Source organism: Onthophagus taurus, chromosome 1 (assembly GCF_036711975.1).
Source record: "Onthophagus taurus isolate NC chromosome 1, IU_Otau_3.0, whole genome shotgun sequence".
Lineage (NCBI taxonomy): Eukaryota > Metazoa > Arthropoda > Insecta > Coleoptera > Scarabaeidae > Onthophagus > Onthophagus taurus.
Genome location: NC_091966.1, coordinates 18227461 through 18248081, shown reverse-complemented (window position 1 = coordinate 18248081; position 20621 = coordinate 18227461). Strand labels below are relative to the sequence as shown.

Sequence of the window (20621 nt, the reverse complement as noted above, 5' to 3'; positions counted from 1 at the left end):
ATCATAGTAATTAAAACTGGCCTTCTCTTTCTTGCTCTTAGACCTTATGAGTTTGGCATTAATCTTAAAAGAAAAACACTCATATAAGTTATAGAATATAGTTTTCATATTTTCATAATTAACTCCTCTAAGTATATTATTTTCTTTTCAGAACTAGAACTAGATGAATCGTCTCTACCAGGTGGGCTTCATATGATTTCAAGAGCCGAATGGAAAGCAAAACCATATAAAGGAGAATATACCGCCTTAAAAAAACCTGTAACGTACATAATAATTCATCAAACATCAACTATACGGTGCTTCAATCAAGATGCCTGCAAAACACAAGCAGTGAACATTCAAGATTATCATATGAGACATTATAAATTTAACGATATTGCTTATAATTTCATTATTGGTGGGGACGGTTATGTTTATGAAGGCAGAGGATGGGATTATGCTGGCACTCACGCCATCGGATACAATAACATTAGTATTGGTATTGCATTTATTGGAAGCTTTACAAAGTTTCTGCCGGAGTCGCATCAATTAGATCAAGCTCAATTTTTAATTGCGGAAGGAATTAAAAAGAAATACATATGTAATGATTATAATTTAGTGGGACTAAATCATATCAATGCTTTTGAAAGTCCCGGGAGATTATTGATTGAAGAAATTAAAAATTGGCCCCACTTTTTTGTTTTTAACACTACAGTACATCAACCAGAAAACACTTGCGTATCACTTCCATTGAATCTTAGTATTATTTCAAGAGTCGAATGGGGTGCAAAAAGAAACATAGGCGAGTACACTCTTTTGAAAACGCCAGTAGAATACGTGATAATACATCATACAAGAGGGGGATCTTGTTTTAACAGCACTATTTGTCAAATAAAACTAAAAGCCATTCAAGATTTTCATATGAATTTTTTCGGATGGGACGACATCGCTTATAATTTTATGATTGGTGGTGATGGTCATGTATACGAAGCTAGAGGGTGGGATTATGTTGGCACTCACACCATCGGATACAATAATATTAGTATTGGTATTGCATTTATTGGAACATTCAAACACTATCTCCCGGAACAATCTCAAATAGAACTAGGTCATTTATTAATAAAAGAAGGAGTTAGAAATGGACACATTCATAAAGATTATAGATTGATCGGGATGAATCAAGTCACTAGTTTGGATAGCCCCGGGAAATTGTTAATTCAAGAAATTAAAACTTGGCCCCACTTTTTTGATTTTAGGAATGAAACACAAAGTAGAAAGAAGCAAATTCAACTATCACCAAATCTTCATATGATTTCAAGAAACGAATGGGGTGCAAGAAAAAATGTTGGAAAATACACTCTCTTAAAAACACCAGTACCATTCGTTATAATCCATCATACAGAAACTAACCGTTGTTTTTATCGTACCGCTTGTATATTACAAGCAAAAAGTATTCAAGCTTATTATATGGAAAGTTTCGGATGGGATGACATTGCTTATAATTTTATGATTGGCGGCGATGGTTACGTATACGAAGGTAGAGGATGGGATTATATGGGTGCTCACGCCTTGGGATACAATAACATTAGCATTGGCATAGGATTTATTGGAACGTTTATAAAATTCGTTCCGGAACCTTCTCAAATAGAACAAGCTCATATATTAATTGAGGACGGAGTTAAAAATGGGTACATTAGTGAAGATTATAAATTGGTCGGAATGAGTCAAGTCACTGGAAACGAAAGTCCTGCAACGTTATTGATTAAAGAAATCAAAACTTGGCCTCACTTTTATGAATTTCAAAGTGAATCTGATGACTAATAAAACTTTTACTAATAATAAGCGTTTTATTACATACAACAACGTTTACAATTTTATACCAATAACACAATACATACAACCAAACCCTCTGCTCTCCTTCACCACGTCCACACTCTCGACTCCTCGACACAACCACTTCCCTCATCCATCTCTTGCCCTCACCTCCTCTTCCAAAATCTGCATCCTCCTTCAACTCGCTGCATCCCTTCAATATATGGTCCAATGTCTCGACTTCCTCCCTGCACAGCCTACACTACCTTTACACCACCCAATACTTATTGTGAAATCTGACCACCAATCTTTTCCCTCCCCAGTCCCCTTCCATCAGCAAATACTTTGGCAGTTCTTGTGTCACTATCTCCCCACACCGTTCATTATATCTTCCTTCCCATATCCGTGTCCTTCTCTTCTGCCTCTGTATGTCCCTGTCCTTATTCCTCAGTTCTCTCCACATTTCACCTCTCTCTACTCTTCTGTTGTCGATCCCCGTTAGTGAATATCCCACTCTCCTATAATATCCTTCCTTCTCTCCTTGTCCATACATATATCAACGTCCTCTTCTTAATTTCCGTCCAGCATATCACCATATATCTATCCTTTCTTCGTACTTTACTGCTTTTCTCCCAGCTTACACCCTCAATCTCTTCCCTCACTATATACCCAAAAGTTTGGCCACCACCATGTTCGCTCTTTTTGCCATCGGCCCTATTAAAACTCTATTACCAGCCGAGCACCCACATCCCAAATACGTGTACTCTTTCACTTCCTCTATCTCTCTTCCTTGCCACATCCATCCTTCCCTGTCTTCTCCTCACTTTGCAGAACTTCATGATCTTTGTCTTCTCGACGTTTTTCTCCAGCCCCTTCACTTTAAAATATCTCTCCAGAGACCTTATCATCTCCACCACCTCTCTCGCCACGACAACCAAGTCATCCACGTACGCCAGCGTGAGTACCTTCATTCTTCCTATCACCCCTCGCATCTATTCCCCCTTAAGTCTCTCTTCCAAGTCATCCAGAATATCTCGCTTAACTCTTGCCAAACATTAACCTTCGTCATCGTCCTCTGAACGCCCCTTCACTTTCTCTATCACCTGTTCTGTGATACCTCTCCTCCTCCTTTCCTCCCACATCTTCCCTCTATCTACCTTATCGAATGCTGTCTTCAGCTCTATAAACAATTCATACAACTTTCCCCCCTTCTTGTTCATCTGCCAGGTATTTTAATATGTATATATTGTCAATCGCCCCTCTTGCCTTCCGGCAACATTTCTGCCTTCTCCATTTCCTTTTCCACTCTCCCCAACCGTACCTTTGCATATTTAAACGTCATGTCCAACAGGGTGATCCCTCTATAATTGTCCACCGCCCCTTTACTCCCCTTTTCATGTAGTTGGCATATTATTACCAGCCTCCACCTGTTCGGCAACCCTTCCCCTCTCCATACGTCGTTTATTACCTTCCATAGCTTCTGCTTCACGGTCACCATCGCCTCCAACCATGCCTCATTCTGAATCTCATCCTCTCCTGGCGCCCTTCCCCTCTTCAGTCTTACTCTTTCTTCAACGTAGTCCCTTCGCTCGACCAATCTGCCCTAACGTATTTCCTATTATGTTTCATTAGCCTTCTGTCCCTTCTTCTCTACGCTCCCTTTATACACACTTCCGTGGTGATCCTATTCTACCAACGCACATATACGATCATATAAAAGACGTAGAGAAAACGATAAAAAGTTGTTTGAATATACACCTATATATTTCAAAATTTTACAGTAAATTTTTTAGATATTTCAACAGGCTATAACTAGAACACACTAAAACAACTGATTCAAAAAATAAAAAAAACTTTACACACGGAGTTATAAAAAAGGAACTAAACTAGTTGGTAACTTGGGTTATTGACTAATATTAGTGACAAGGCTCCACACACGAAGCTACTCATCAGCGATCAAAATCTGTAGTTTGTTCAGTTTACTCATGGATGCAGAACCGTCAACAAGTGTTGTTTTGTTAACTCCAGAAGACAGTTCCAGTAACGATGAGAAACCACCATGACATTAAATTGAAAGGAGAAGAATGAACACAAGACGGATCAGGGTCCACCCATACCTTGAGAGGAATTTTCATAATCGTTCGTTTGTTGATGCAAAGAAGCTCGAAATTTCAGATGCTAAGTTTGTAGCATTCTACAGAATGTCCAAAGAAAGTTATTTGGAACTGGTGAAATAAGTCTCCCCTGCGATTCAGAATCGGAACGGCTATTTGGACTCAGGTAAGAAAAGAAACCTTATATAGTAACGAAAATTTGTTTTTGTACGGAGTAACAACATCTTAAAATCATTATTATTGCCGTTAGTTACCTTGTTGAGAAGCTGTTGACTAGTACTGTGCGGCTGGTGAAAAACTGGCGTCAGTAGTCATCTTGTGAGGTATAGCCCCTATATCCATCAGCGGTGAGTGAAGACATCTGTTCAGGCCCTTGTAGCAATTCTGAATACGAAGAATACGTCATTGATGAGGATAAGGAAGGAGTGCGAGTGCATCTATCTATTCGTAGTTCGTATAAATCATAATAGAGTACTACACTAACTGTTAAAGACACGTTAAACAGCCAAACGTCACTCAATCTAAACGAATGTGATCGATGAGACGTGTTTAGGTATGTAGTGTGCCATGCACCACAAATATGGTGCAAAAGCATATAAATGCAAACAACCATGCATTTTTCATCAATCAGTTGCCAATAACTCTTCAAATTCATTCATTTCACCAAAAAACGAATAGATGATTGTTGTAATTTGTATCTTTTTTATACATATTTTTGCTTTTTTTATTTGTATTTAAATTAGTTTTTCTATTTGTCAAGAATCATAGCAATAAGAGGTTTTTGTTTTGTTTTCCTTGTTGTTGACAACAAGCGCGTCACTATCAATAAGATTTTTGTAAGAGCGTCGTTTGAGTCGTGTCGTACCTTTAACAATAAATAATTCGTTACAACAAAAGGCAGCAAATTGTTATTCGTTACGAAGAAGTGTTAACCAGCGCTATAACATACGTTATATTATTCAACAATGATTCAAAGAAGAAAAATAATTTTTCAAAATTCAAAATTACGACTAAAGCTTTAAGGTTTTTTATTTTTGATAATCAAAACAATTAGAATTTTTTGATTGATACAGGAGCAGATATTTCTGTTTTACCGCACAAATTATTCCCCCAGCACAAACAAGATACTGACTCCAATCTTAGTGCTGCGAACGGTACTAAAATACTAACGTATGGTAAGAAAATGCTAACGGTATCACTCAACCTTAGAAGAGATTATCCATTCATTTTTACCGTGGCCAACGTTAGTAAGCCAATAATTGGTGCCGATTTCTTAACTAGATTCGGTATCTTAGTTGATGTTAAGAATAAGAAATTAATCGATAAGGAAACAAAAATTTTCTCTATTGTTTCTTGTATCAAAAGCGACGTTCCATCAATCAAAATTTTCAAACATTTTAAAAACATTTCCAAAATTAACTACATCGCCTAATTTCTTATCTCCCGTTACACACAACACTAAACACAAAATTATTACTAATTCACATCTTCCGTTTTGCCGTCCTCGACGTTTGGATGTGCGTAAGCTATCAATCGCTAAAAAAGAATTCGAACAAATGGTCGCTATGTGCATCTGTCGACCATCTTCTTCATCTACGGCATCGCCTCTTCACATGGTACCTAAAAAAGATTCTGATGACTGGAGACCATGTGGAGATTACCGCCAATTGAACAACGTTACTGTGCCAGATCGCTATCCGCTACCTCATATACATGATTTCAACATTCATTTGCACGGATGCAAAATCTTTTCTAAAATCGATTTGGTCAGAGCGTATCATCAGATACCCGTAGATGAAGAGGACATACCAAAGACAGCTATAACAACCCCTTTCGGTCTTTTCGAATTCGTTCGCATGCCTTTTGGCCTTCGAAATGCAACGCAAACATTCCAAAGGTTCATCAATGAAGTACTTTCAGGACTAACCTTCATTTTTGTATATATAGACGATATTGTTGTAGCAAGTCGAAATGAAGAAGAATACATACTTCATTTAAAACAATTATTTCACAGATTAACTTCCTACAATATCAATATCCAACCGAAAAAATGCATTTTCGGTGTTAAATCATTGGATTTTCTTAGTCAACATGTTTCATCCGATGGCATTCGACCATCGCAATCAAGAATCACAGCCATAACACATTTTCCAAAGCCAACGACTCTAAAAGAGTTACAAAGATTTTTGGGAATGTTAAACTTCTACCATAGATTCTTACCTAACATTTCAAATATTCTTGATCCCTTATACACACTTTCAAAATTTCTTCACTATCAAAAACAAAAAACGATTTCATCAACTTCTTGGACTCTGCAACACGACAACGCTTTTTCTTCAGCCAAAAATCTTCTATCAAAATCTATCTTTCTAGGACATCCCTCTTCACATGCTATCCTATCATTGTCAACTGATGCATCTAACACAGGTATGGGAGCTGTTTTAACGCAAACCGTCAATGGAGGGTCTCAACCATTAGCGTTCTTTTCCAAAAAATTTAATTCATGCCAAACCAAATATTCCACTTTTGATAGAGAACTTTTAGCCATCTACTCTGCTAACAAATTTTTCAAACATTCGTTACATGGAAATAAATTTACAGTATATACAGATCACAAACCCATTGTCGCATCAATTTTTTCGTCCACAGACAAAACTCCTCGACAAACCCGATATCTAAGTTATAATGCACAATTTACTTCAGAAATCAAATACATCAGAGGAAATTCAAATATTGTTACAGATACTCTATCCAGAACAAACATCGGATCTCTAAATTCATCTTATCCAGATTTTCTAGCCCTTAGCTCAACTTGCTGACACAGAATTGGAAAACTTACTAAATAAGCAATTTTCCAACAATCCTTCAAAAGCTTATCGTTTAGCACATCAAACAACATCACAATCCAATATCAAACTGTGGTGTGAAACCTCTTCATCATCTCCAAGAATTTATATTCCGCAACAGACAAGCAATTTTTGACAAAATTCATAGCTTATCTCATCCCGGAATACGTTCCACCATTCATGCAATCAAAACAAGATTCTTTAGGCCACACATGTCAAAGCAAATTCATGTTTGGACCAAAACCTGCTTAAAATGTCAACAAGCAAAAATTCAAAAACATACAAAATCACCAATCATCAACATCAAAATTTCTAAAATTAGATTTGATCATATACATATCGACTTGATTGGACCACTCACTCTGTCCCTAGGTTGTACTTATGTACTTACAGTTATCGAGCGCTTCACTCGATGGCCAGAAGCTTTTCCGCTAAAAGATATCACATCTTCTACTATAGCAAACACACTCTTCCGGCATTATTTTAGTCGATTTGGTATACCTACCACAATAACACATGATCAGGGACGGCAATTCGAATCAAACCTCTTTTCAAAATTTAACACATTACTTGGCACACGACAAATACATACATCATCTTTCCATCCCCAAGCAAATGGAATGTTAGAACGATTTCATCGATCATTGAAGACGGCTATCATCGCTAAAGGAGACTCTACTAGATGGAACAACAATCTACCCCTCATCCTACTAGGATTAAGAACATCACTTAAGGAAGATCTAGGTTGCTCCTCAGCAGAACTGCTTTACGGGCAACCACTAAGACTTCCTGGAGAGTTCTTCATACCTACTAATCCATCTATTGACTATGAGCCTTTCCTCTCCAGTTTAAGAGACACTTTTTCAAAATTAAAACCAGTGAATACGTCTTTTCACTCTATTCAAAAACCTTTTATTCATAAAGACTTGCACAAATCAAATTTCGTTTTCATTAGAATTGAAGGTTTGAAACCGTCGTTATCTCCGCGATACGAAGGACCTTTCAAAGTTCTGGCAAAAGCAACCAAATATTTCGTAATTCAGAAAGGCAATGATAAAATTATTGTTAATATCGATCGCCTTAAGCCCGCGTTTATCTTTAATGAAAGTATTAAATTTAATAATTCGGAAATAGATAAACATGTGTCATCCCCGAATAGAAAAGTACATTTTAATATATAATCGTTATTTTTTATTACTACAACATATTACTTTCTTAAGTTGTGCCATTGTTTTACCTTCCTCTTCTTATTAATTTCTTTTTCACGGAAGGGGGAGTATTGTAGTGTGCCATGCACCACACAAAGTGTGCCATGAAAAGTTGTTTTTCATAAAAAAAATGATTTGTTATATAATTTACAAAAAACAAAAAATAGATTAAAAAAATAAATATTCCATTAATAACCTAAAATGTGGTAGAATAAAAATAATTTTTAAAATTTAATAAAAATATTGTACATGATATTGTACATCATCGTACAAGGTACTTGATAAACTCATTGACGTACGCCATACTTTTATTTTCATTAATAATTTCAATAAATATCGAATATGGTTGTCGCAAATTTCGAAACAAAGCGATAAATAAGCAATAACCCCTTGAATTTTTGCCGCATGTTTACCTAACACCCTGTATATTGTATTATACCTATTAGGAAAGGGAAAATTATAAATATTAAAAAAAAACAATAAAACGCTTATTAATTAAACTAATAATAAAAAAAAGAACAATTCAAACATTATAGTAGCATAATGTTTGAATTCTTTTACTGCATTAGTATTATTTAAAAAACTACAAGTAGAGTTAGGCAACCCAAACATCATTCAGAAATATACCTGTCATTCTTATTTCATGTATTATAAATCTAATAGTTATATTCATTTTTAAAGTTTATGTATTTAGACTCATTCGCTTTTTTCTTTTATATCATAATTTTAGTTTTTTAAAACTGTTACAACAATATTATTCGGAAATAACATTTTGCACAAGACTTAGGTTGGTGAAAATGAGAAGCGGTACGTATTTGCAACTAACTTCACTCACCCGTATGACGCAAAGAGAAACATCAACATTGCAATGTGTACGAATAACATTATTTCCGGGTTCTAAACTTAATAAATCGTTGTTTTAAACAATTCTCCGTGATTTTAAAATGTAAATGTAAACGTTTAAATAATTAAAAATGATTTAGCTTTAACGTGTGCGTCGATTCGTTCACCATGTAAAAGAAGCTTTTTACAACTGTCGTTAATAAAGAAGAACAATGGTTGTTAATCGCGGTGAAATGAAACGTAAACGTAAAGAAGACGCTTGTATAAACTTGCTGGATCACAGCCCGAAAAGGTAAGTGAAGAGTTTTGCTTAAAAAATTAGATTAAAGCTTCTTTGTTTTTGTGTAACAGAACCAAAGTGCACGCTCAAAGAAAGTTTGCACAAGGTTCAAATGTTAGTAGTCCTGTAATTACACCGATTAAAGAAATTGAAACTCAAGAGCGTAAAGATGTTCTTCCTGAACCAATTGAACTGTTACCTATGAAAAGACCTAACACGGAAGATTTTTTAACATTCCTTTGCTTTCGAGGTACTCCAATTTTACCACCAAATTTAAATTTCTTTAATAACGCAAACACAGTTCATTCACAATCTCCTGAAGACAAAAAAGAAGCGAAGAATGGTCCAATAATGACAGCACCAATTGGTAAAAGTCCAAATGAACGACCTTTCATTGCTTTTGGAGTACGCAAACGAGCAGATCCCATTGTTATCAGTAAACAAATGGATAAAAAGCGACGTCATGCTTTAGCATTACAAGCTTTACGTCGAAAATATCAAGAACAAAAAATGGCAAAGATTCGAGCAATTGCTATAAGTAAAATTTCTGAAAAAGTTTCTACTAAAAATGTCGTCCGTACTCGATCAATAAGTAAAACTGAAACGAATACAAACACAAAGAAGAATGTTTGTCATAAAACAAAGGTTAAAGTTGTTGCTACTAAAAGAATTGCGAGGCGAACCTTAAAACAACCAATAAGACCTAATATTACTCCTAATATAAACTCTAAAATGTGTTTGAGAAGTTTTAGAGGACGATATATTCATAGAGAATTAAGAACTTCCAAGACAAAACCAAAAGATAAAAAAATTATTCAAAATCTTAATGCTAAAAGAAAAATAAAAAAAATTGAGAGTGAAGATGATGAAAGTGAAAGTGATGTAAAAGAGAGTGAAGAAAAACAAGAATCAGAAGAGACTTCATCATCTTCTGAGTTTTCATCTGATGATAATGAACCTTTGGTAAAAAAAGCAAAAGTAAAAAAGATGGTAACACAAACAAAAAAACAAGATACAGAGAATATAAGGTTAACCAGATCTCAAAGACTTTTGGGAAATCCAAGAAAACATCCTTTTCAAACTGTCATAACAAGATTAAGTACTATTAGAGCAACAACAAGATTAGCAAATAAAATCATTCAAAAAACAGGGGTTATAAGAAATACTCGGCGAATAGAAACAATAAAGAAAAACACGATTAAAAAAGATGTAATTATAAAACGACCAACGAGAGGAGCAACTGATAAAAAATTAGAAACAGATACAAGCGATATAAAAACACGTAGTAGAACACACGAAAATGAAACTACAGATAAAAATAAAGTATCGAAAACTGTTGAGACTAAGAAAAAAATTGTCGAAACTAAAAAATCGGAAATAAAGAAAATTAAAAACGATGACGCCCCTTATCATAATACGAAGCGGCAAATACAAAAACGAAGAATTGTTCCAATGGCGAAAGCGACGGTTACTTATAAAATTAAAAAACCGGGTTTAGAAAAAAGTAATGTTGATGTAAAAACTAAAGCTACTGTTACTAAAAAAAGTGATGATAAAAAAACTGTAATTGTTAAAGATAAAGCAAAGGAAAAGGACTGCAAAGAAAAGGTTGAAATAAAAAAAGAAAAAAAATTAGATCAATCTCAATCCTCTGATGATCAAAAAGCGGGACCGTCGCGTCCTAGCAGAAAAACTAAAGAAGCGGCTGCTTTGTATATGGAGTTATTAGGACAAAAATTGGTTAATGATATGGAAATGGACGATGATATTTCTATTGATAGTTTTCCTGAGTTACCTAATGTTAAGAAGACTGAACAAAGAGAAAATGAATTGAAAGCAAAGGTAAGTAAAATTCTTTGTAAACCTTTTCACTGCTGTCTACATGTAAATACAGGATGGTCCATTCGAAAACGGTTCATTTTACATAAAAATGAACCAAATGAAAGTTGTTGTGTGCGAAACCATATGACGATAACATTTTTGTCCTTGACCTTATTTTCAAGGTCATATGAATGTCACGACCAATTTTCTAAAAAAATTACCGTGTGGTTTTGCCAGTACGACGGCGAAACATCTTTTGTCGACAAAATCTAAATAATTTTTTTATTCAAATAGTTTTAAATATTGTTTATTTATAAAAAAAAAGTGATTAAACTACACTATTAATCAACAGCAAGTATAAAATTTATAATAAATATTCAAATATTTCCACACCCACTTCAATGCATTTATTAACCCTTCTACTAAAATTTTCTTTACATCTTAAAAGGTTTTCTTGGCTACTATTTCTGCATGCATATCTTATCCACTACTTTGCGATAAACATTATCCTTAAGGACGCCCTATAAAAAAAAATCAAGAGGTGTTAAATTAGGTGATCTGGCAGGCCAGGAAATTGGACCGCCCTTTCCAATCGCCCAGCATAATCAAACGATTGTTGAGATATCGAGGTTTGAAGTTGACAGATCGTATGAATAGGATGCTAAACAGTACAACACATTGCTAGGTTGGCTATGGAAAAATTGCGGTTTATTTTAATAAAAGCTTAATGACACTGCAATTTGTTAAAGCTGCTCAATGTGACCACCGCCTTGTGCAATGCATAATTCAATCCTTTGTCGGAGCTCTCGTTTCCAGTTGTAGTTCTCCATATTGTTTTTTACCTCTCGAAACACTGCATGAATGTTTTGTATAAGTTGGTCTCTATTATTAGGCTTTCCCGTTGGATACGTAAGTGTCTTCACATGTCCCCACATGAAAAAATCTAGTGGGGTGAGATCCGGAGATCGCGGTGGCCAAGCAATGGGACCACCACGATCTATCCATCGATTTGGATACTGTTCATTGAGGAAATTTGTGATAATTCTTGCATAATGGGCGGGAGCACCATCATGTAAAAAGAACATTATTCTTCTAATTTGAATAGGAATGTCGTCAAGTAATAGAGGTAGATCGTTCTCCAAAAAAGCCTGGTACATTTCGCTGTTCAAATTTCCGTCGAAAAAATGCGGTCCAATAACAACATTATTAATTATTCCAGCCCAAACGTTTACGGAGAATCTACTCTGGAAATGGATTTCTCGAACAGCATGAGGGTTTTCGAATCTCCACACATGTTCGTTATGAAAATTGTTGATTCCATCTCTAGTAAATGTAGCTTTGTCACAAAAAAGAGTTCTTGAAAGAGTATCCAGATGATTTCTCCACCATTCACAAAGACACGAACTCTTTGGGGAAGATCCTCGGGAAGAAGTTGTTGTACTGGTTGGTAATGATAGGGATGCAGTCCGTTTTCCCGCAAAGCGTCATGCACAGCTTGTCCAGTAAGTACAGAAATTCTTCTCGTACTAGTACCATCATCATTTTCAACAGCCTCAAGCACTGCTGCAGCATTGTTTCTTCGCCTAATTTCTCTTTCACAAGTCGATTTAGGGAACGCACCTCTTAATCGAAGAGTTGTGAAGACTCTACCGAAGGTTTGCTTGTCTGGAAGACGGCGGTTTGGGTATCGTCGTTGATATTCCCTAACTGAGGCGGTGGTACTACTGTTGCAATATCCATACACGAAAACCATGTCCGCATACTCTTCGTGTGGATAAGTTGCAGGCATGATTTTAGCACAATTGATAACAATGATGACAATTAATGACCTGAATGTCAACAATTTTATTCTAATATCAATTAAATGGCTAATTATTCAATTACCTAGCAACATGTTATTTACTGTTTAGTATCTATCTATAGGATCTGGTAACTTCAAATCTCGATATCTCAACAACCGTTTGGAATTCGAGAAAGGTGATTAGAACCATTTATTCTTAAAATTGATCATAGAGTTCATATACGCAGTTTCTCGGATACCTCAGCGGAGGACACCATATATGTGAAAAATGTGCTGGACAGCCATTATTTTGCAGCCACATATTTTGCCTTTCTTCCCTGCTCTAAATCTACAAGTAACGTTGGTAAGACGTCATCTAAAAAATTTCGGTACTTCTCCCCATTCAGCATACCATCAATAAAGTATGAACCGAATAATTTATCACCAATTATGCCACACCAAACATTAACCGACCATTGACAAAATACTAATCAATTTTCAAAATCACCTCCATAAAGCTGTTAATGCAATGAAATGTTAATGGGAATACTTGTTGCGCTTTATTATTCTTAAAATGCTGATCTTCGATATTCCGGCGTCAATTGCAAGTCGTCGAGTGCTAACTTGAGGATTTACCTTAACGCTAGCTAATACCGCAGTTTCTTTTTCTTCCGTAGTTACAGTTGCTCGCCGAGTTCTTTTTCTTGATACCACATTTCCAGTGTTAGTGAAATCATTCACAATTTTGTAAAAGGTACTTCTCGAAGGCGTATTTCGATCAGGAAAACGTTCTCGATACAAAGCTATACTATTAGCAATTTTTCTGCCACTTTCTCCATAAATACTTTTTACACGCCACACTTAGAGTATCCATGATTAAATCATGGATACTCTAAGTTTAAACACTTTGACTTAATGTAAAACGATGGAATGAATTCAGAATTTGTTGCCAAGCAGTTTTTATGCAAATTTAGTTTTACCTGTTACATTTTAAAACAATTCAACCAATTAAGTCTCTGAAAGCGATATTTTGAAAATGCCGACATAAGCAGTTCCACTAACTCTTGTTTTTTATGCGTTGTTCTATTATCAAATTGACAAAGGCGGAGAAATGTCGGAACCTTTTGGACCTCTTTCCAAAGGTATTTCCGTGGAGCCAGGGCACCCGATGTATCTATTCTGCATTTTTCATGTTCGGCATTCTTAAATAGTATTCTAAGAATTAAGAACTAAAGACAATGCATCGAAGAGGGTCGGGAAATGTTTAAAAATGCATAAATCTTATTTGTTCTTGCTAGCAAGATTATAAACGTTATTTAATTGTTTCTGAAGAAGTTTCAATTTTTTTCAAAAGATATTTTGCCGTTGTACTGGCAAAACCACACAGTAAAATTTTTTTGTTTTTTTTTTTTAATTACTGTACTTTTATCCACAGATTCAGATTTTACAATAAAATATATAGGGTGCCATTTAAAAAATTGGTCGTGACCTTCATATAACCTTGAAAATAAGGTCAAGGTCAAAAATTGTTATCGTCATATGGTTTCCCCCTTCGCACAGAACAACTTTCATTTGATTCATTTTTATGTAAAATGAACCGTTTTCGAAATAATCGCTTATCTAACGTTAAACGGACCATGCTGTATATTCAGGAAACTCAATTATTTTGTTTTTGGAGGTTTACACAGTTGAATAGGGGCTGTACTAAGTAACACTCTACAATTATTATAATTTTTTTTGTTTACATTGATTTTACTAAATTAAAAGTTGAATCAGTTATAATTAATTGTTACTATTAATATGGAATTAAAGGGGTAGGTAATAAACTATAGCAATCAATTTTGAGCATTAATAAAAAAAATAATAAATTTGATTCTCATATTTGAAATGTCATGTAAGTACCTCCAGACTTAATTAACATAATAATCCCATATCAAATATCTGAACTATGCGCGCAATATCTCAATAACGCTCACGTAAGTATCTTTCAAGATGTATTAATTCTTTCATTGTAAAAGAAATGTATTGCAGCTACTCTTGAATGATTAATTAGTAATCAGATCTTGTTAAACTGGTTTTAATTTTAATTGTAGACCGGGCGAGGCATTGAAATTGTGACGATCTAATAACTCATAAACCATCAATTTTATCGAAAAAAGTTTCAAATAAAACTTTTATCATATGAAGGGACAAAGTATTCTGTATGGTTTTAATTGCATTTTAGAAGCGCCATCAATGTCTTTCAATTGTTAAGTAAGTTTTTAAATGTTCCAAATGAATACATCCGTGAATTTCACTTAAATTCGCTACTTTACTAATTCGAACCCACACCGTTGCGTTCTTTATTAGTTAGTTGTATTTTAATTCAATAAAAATATACAACAATCTAGCGCTAAATAATACCTAAACTAGAGCTAACACTAGCACTACAACTAACACTAGACGTCTCCCATCAAATATTTTAAGAGTTATTGTAATAATAAAGGATATTTAATAATGGTTAATTCGATAAAAAATATGATTGAATTAAAATTAACAGAATTTCATTCTCTTCAGTTTATTATTTAACTTGTTTTTCGTAGAATCACTAGGAACGTAGATATTCCCTTTATAATTTTTATTTTCAACTTACATCTTTCCCAGATGGCGGAGGTATCAGCCACCACTTGAGGTCGAAAACTCAGGATTATCATAAGGACGTCATCTTTTTCCGAGCAAAACTAGCCTGTACTATAAGCTATGTTGCATTTTATGTGGGACAGTGCAAGTGTATAGTTGAGCAGTAACTATGGTTACTGCATATATTGCGACTTATATGAAACTGTAAATACATACTAATTAGTTACTTATTTTTGATATTACACAAAATTAAACAAGATAATATTTTGCAGCTTTTCTCAATGGTCCAGTCTGCTTTACACATAATATAGATAGATATTGTGATATTTTTAGAGTTTTAAGATCATAACACAAAACACGCGCACTGCGATACGCGGAACACACTTTCCGATTATTACTGGTTTTGCTATAATTCCGCACTATTGCTCGCGTTTGAATCGACTAGGGCACTAGGTCACTGAATCGAACGGCTTCATCCTCTGAAGGTGACGCAGGACATCCTCGTTGTCGAGAAGCTGGATGGCCTCGATGTTGGGATGATCGTGTATTCTCTTCTCATGGTTAGATGCGAATGATACAATTTCTGATGACACCGATGCTACTTCCAAGTCGCGATGGAGGTCGGTGTTTCTTATATACCAAACTGCATTCATTATGCACCTTAGTACTTTGTTTTAGAATCTTTGAATCAGACTTGCATTTGTCTTGCAGGTACAACCCCACAGTTGGATTCCGTATATCCATTTTGGTTTTAATACTTGCTTGTATATTAACAACTTGTTTCTTAGTGATAACGTAGATTTTCTGCCAATAAACCAATATAGGTGTCTAAATTTGATATCAAGTTCCTCACTTTTTTTTTACGTGAGCTTTCCATTTGAGTTTGACATACCAAGACATTTTGGAGTGTCGGCGTAAAGGACTGCATGCCATATATGTGTACTGGTGACTATGTGACTACATGTATGTGTACATGGGACATAGTTTACTTTCTTATAAGTAAAGTTGTTTATGTATGTCGATTTATTTGTATTTAATTTTGTTAGCCATCGTTTGGTCTAGTTTTCTATTGAATTTAAGGCCAATTGTAACTTATTTGCTGCAACAGCCAAGATCACTGTGTCATTTGCGAATGTAGCTGTTAAAGTTTCTGTTATCTGAGGAAGGTCGAACGTATAGAGTAAGAACAGTGTTGGGCCAAGCACACTTCCTTGAGGAACGCCGACTTGTATTTCATGTATTTTTCAGAAAGATACGATTTTAATATGTAATTGATACGTTGATGGTAGTAGTTGGTCTAATTTGTAATTTAAACCATCTAAGCACACTTTGTCGAAAACTTGTGCAATATCCAAAAATACGGCGAAGCAGATTTTATTTTCTTCTATTGCTATTTCGATAGTATTCGATATTCTGTTCACTTGATCTATTGTTGCATCTTTATTCCGAAATCCAAATTGATGTGTTGGTATTAGGGCTTTTTCTTCTATGACAGGTTTTAGTCTTTTTAATAGTAATTTTTCAAGTTGTTTTGATTGTAATGGTAATAATGAGATTGGCCTATATAATGTAACATCTGTGGGGGGTTTACCAGGTTTTGGTATCATTACTATTTCAGCAACTTTCCATATACTTGGGAAGTATTTCTGTTTAAAAGCAGCATTAATTATGTGTATAGTTTTATAATCGCCCGTTTGGTAGATGTTTCAATGTTTCTCCATTAATTAGGCCATAGCCTGCTGATTTCTTTATATTTAGTTTTTACATTTCATAATACACTCTGCCGATCACTTTGAATAATGCTAAGAACACTATTTAACATAGTTGTTGGACTGTCTGATGTAAAAGTTTCTTTCTGATGTTCAGCAAACAAATTAACTTTTTCTTGATTGCGCTTTGCCTAATTTCCATTACTATTTCGAATTGGAGTTGTATGTGTTATTGGAACCTGAAGCATTCTTGTTGGCTTCCACAGAAAATAATCAGTACTGACATCGTCAGTAAGATCTTTTAAGTAATTTTGAATATTATTTTATTTGTGGCTATCTGCTACTAATGGTTTGCCATTTCTTTCATTACATTGATTGGAGAAAAATTTACAAATCCCCTGATTCACGAACTACCAGCAAAGTTAGTGCCACATATTTGCTATCGAAATAAGTGCACAGGTAGGGGTGGTTCCATTAATTGGCCTCAAATATCTCTTGATTTTTTCTGTGGGGTTACATTAAAGACAAAGCCACCAAGAACTGATAATAACGTCGGAAAATATGAGGTAAAGAATACGGGATGTGCGCAGGCAATTAAGTCCAAAAATGATACAACAAGCAGATACACCTATTATTAGATTATTTAGACTAGAGTTAATTATTTGACGTTTTTATCGATAAATTTTAGCTAAATAAAAAGTTGTTTCAAATAAAAGTTGCTTATTATATTTATCAAAACAATATATGTATTCATTTAAAAGAACTTACTTAACAATTGACAGACATTGACGGCGCTTCTAAAATGTAATGAAAGCTATCCAGTACAAAATACTTTCCCCCTTCATACGATATGATGAGGGTTTTATCTAAAACTTCTTTTGATAAAATTGATGGCTTATGAGTTATTAGCTCGTCTCAATTTCAATATCTTTTATTGTCATTTTCAGAATACTGTTAAAACAATAGATATAATGCCTTCTCCTCTCCCTCATCATCCCCTCCATCCAGTACGCACTCTCACTCCATACTACCCTCCTTCAAATCATCAACCGCAGCATATGATCAATTGTCTCCAAATCATCCCTACACAATGTACACATCCTTTCCTCACCCCCCATCCAATATTTATTCGTTCTCTCTTTTTTTCCCGTACCTTTATCGCGCAATCATACCTTTTCCTTCTCTCTTTTTTCCAACCCTTCTCCATCAAATATCCCGAAATTTCTTATGTTATAATGACCTTATACAATAATGAACTTATTATTGTATCATCCAACTCCTTCCGCAGTTTTTCGTCCAGTATACCTGCATATATTTTATATGCAATATTCAACAGGTGTATACCTCTATAATTTTGTATAGATTCTCTTTCTCCTTTTTTTAAACCGAACATACAATTCCAACGCGCCACTGCTAAGGGAATTCTTTGCCTCTCCAAATCTGTCAGAAATTTCTCCCATTTCTACATCCTGTGTTGCCTCTAGCCATGCCTCATTGTGTACCCCATCCCCCCTGCTGCCTTTCCGCTCTTCAAACACGTCCGCATCTACACCAATTCCTCTATCTCGATTTCCCTGCATCTTTTTTCCTCACTCTCCCCTCCACGTTCCTCCTCTGCCGGTCTTCGCACCCTTCCAACAATTGCATAAAATGTTCTTTCCAAGTACTCATACTGTTTCAGACCGTGTGAGATCTGAAAGAGTTCTGTTAGTTAGCCTTCTGTACGTACACATGCTTCAGCCGTATCAGTTTTGCTGGAATATCATCAAAGCATTTTCAAGATCTTCTACAGTAAGTTGTTGTCTGTTGACAGAATCATATTATATATGTTTCACGGTAAATATTTGGTCGATGGCAGATCTTCATTTTCTAAAACCCGCCTGGTATTCACCTATAACATTCTCAGCGAAGGGATGCAGTTTTTGGTTCAGAATATAGTAGTTTCGACATCAAACTTAGTCTCCTTTTTAATGGCATATTACGGCTTCTTGCCATTCGTCAGGTAATTTTTTTTTTTTCAGAAATTCTGCATTAATGCGTAAATATTATTCTTCGCTGGATCTTCTCCACCCGTCATGAGTATTTCGGATGGCATGCTGTCAATCCCTGGTGCCTTTGTTTCATCTCTTTGGTGTGGTGGACTGTTGTCCATTTCCAAATCAGTTTCTATGCTTACTAGGTTTTGGAAATAATTTTTTCAAATGTTATTTATTTACATATTATACTATTTTTCCTGTTTCATCTCTGCTTAGAGCTATGTGTGGTTTCTACCCTTGTCTTAATTGTCTAACAAATTTATACACATTACTTGTTTTATTCGATTTAAAGTCTTGTTCTGGTACTCCCATTTCCTTTCGTTTCCTTTTCTTCTTGCTTCCTTGAACAATTCCTCCCTCTCTTGCGTTGGACTAGCGATACATCTTTATCTCCTTCATATCTTCTTGCAATACTCTCAGAAAAGTCGTTGTCAAACCATATCTCCCTTTTTGGCTCTTCAACTATTCCCAATACCTCTCTTGATGCCTCTTCCATGGCTGCTTATATAGCCTCTTAGTAATATTCCACTGGCAATTCAAATATCAATTGTGAGACCTCTATCACCGCTAGAATGTTCCTTTATCTTTACTTTTATTTCAGTGTTTTCAGATTTTCAATATCCAGTTTTCTATGTTTGTCTTTTTTTTTTTGTTTTTGCTGTTAGTTTTACACCTAAACTTTGCCGGCACTAATAGATGGTCCGATCCGTAGCAGGCTCCTCTTCTTGTTATCACGTCTACAATACTTGATTTAAATCTTTTATCTATTAGCACATGGTCTATTTGGTTGACCCAACAACCATATTCCTTCCTGCTCCTTCCTGTTTACCTATGATGCCAAAATATTCGACCTTTTTGCCAATCTTTGCATGCATGTCTCCCAGTACTATATTAATATCATTTTTAGGCATCGTGTCGTACACCTATTCTATTTCTTGATAAAAAGCTCTTTTATCTCCGGGTCCTTCTCGATCTTCTTGGTCTTAGCCGAACAGAAGACCACATTTACGATTGTTGCATTGCTTATAATTGTTTTCCACTATGAAGGCTACTCCTACTTTTCTTATACCTGTATGTTTACCGCTGTATATTATCATATTGTAAGTAACACAACATGTAGTATAGAATGACAGAATTTGCCCTATTTCTGTGTATATTACCTATTTTATCGAATTTCAAGAGGAAAATTTATTTTCACAGCATAAGAACAAATCAGTAATCTCACTAATTGTAAACCAATGTTTTACATTAACTACTAAGTTATGCTTAAGCATGGCCGAGAAATGCATTCCATGTTTACTTTTCTTAAAATTTTATGATGACTACTTTTTCATAATAATCATTATAATTATTTATTAATTTCGTTGTAACTTATGATTTTATCATACGTTTTTTATAGATAAGATATGAAGTTTCAAAATACTTTTATTTCTATTATTTACAGGTATAAGAACAAATTAACTTTTTTTTATTTATGCTTTGTTTATTCTTTCAAACATTGTGTTCGATACGAATCGTCACTAATCGTTACTAATCGTAGATGCATACATGACCTGAAAGCCTCAAACTTCTAA

General features: G+C 34.9%; 2 protein-coding genes across 5 annotated transcripts in view; both read left to right on the top strand.

Annotated features, from left to right (window-relative positions):
* LOC111424712 (peptidoglycan recognition protein 3-like) overlaps positions 1-1852 on the top strand; it is a 76134-nt gene extending 74282 nt beyond the window's left edge. For 2 of the 4 annotated variants that reach the window (XM_071197918.1, XM_071197916.1), the window contains exon 4: positions 152-1852. In XM_071197918.1, coding sequence (XP_071054019.1) covers positions 152-1800 — 1649 coding nt within the window. In that variant the 3' untranslated portion in view covers positions 1801-1852. The remainder of the gene's footprint in view (positions 1-151) is intronic. The other 2 variants (XM_071197921.1, XM_023058350.2) reach the window with 2 other exon arrangements.
* Positions 1853-8773: 6921 nt separating this feature from the next.
* The window catches only part of LOC111424668 (Jumonji, AT rich interactive domain 2), a 35693-nt gene continuing 23845 nt past the window's right edge, over positions 8774-20621 (top strand). Inside the window, exons 1-2 of the mRNA XM_023058295.2 lie at positions 8774-9094; positions 9154-10924. Coding sequence (XP_022914063.2) covers positions 9015-9094; positions 9154-10924 — 1851 coding nt within the window. The 5' untranslated portion in view covers positions 8774-9014. The remainder of the gene's footprint in view (positions 9095-9153; positions 10925-20621) is intronic.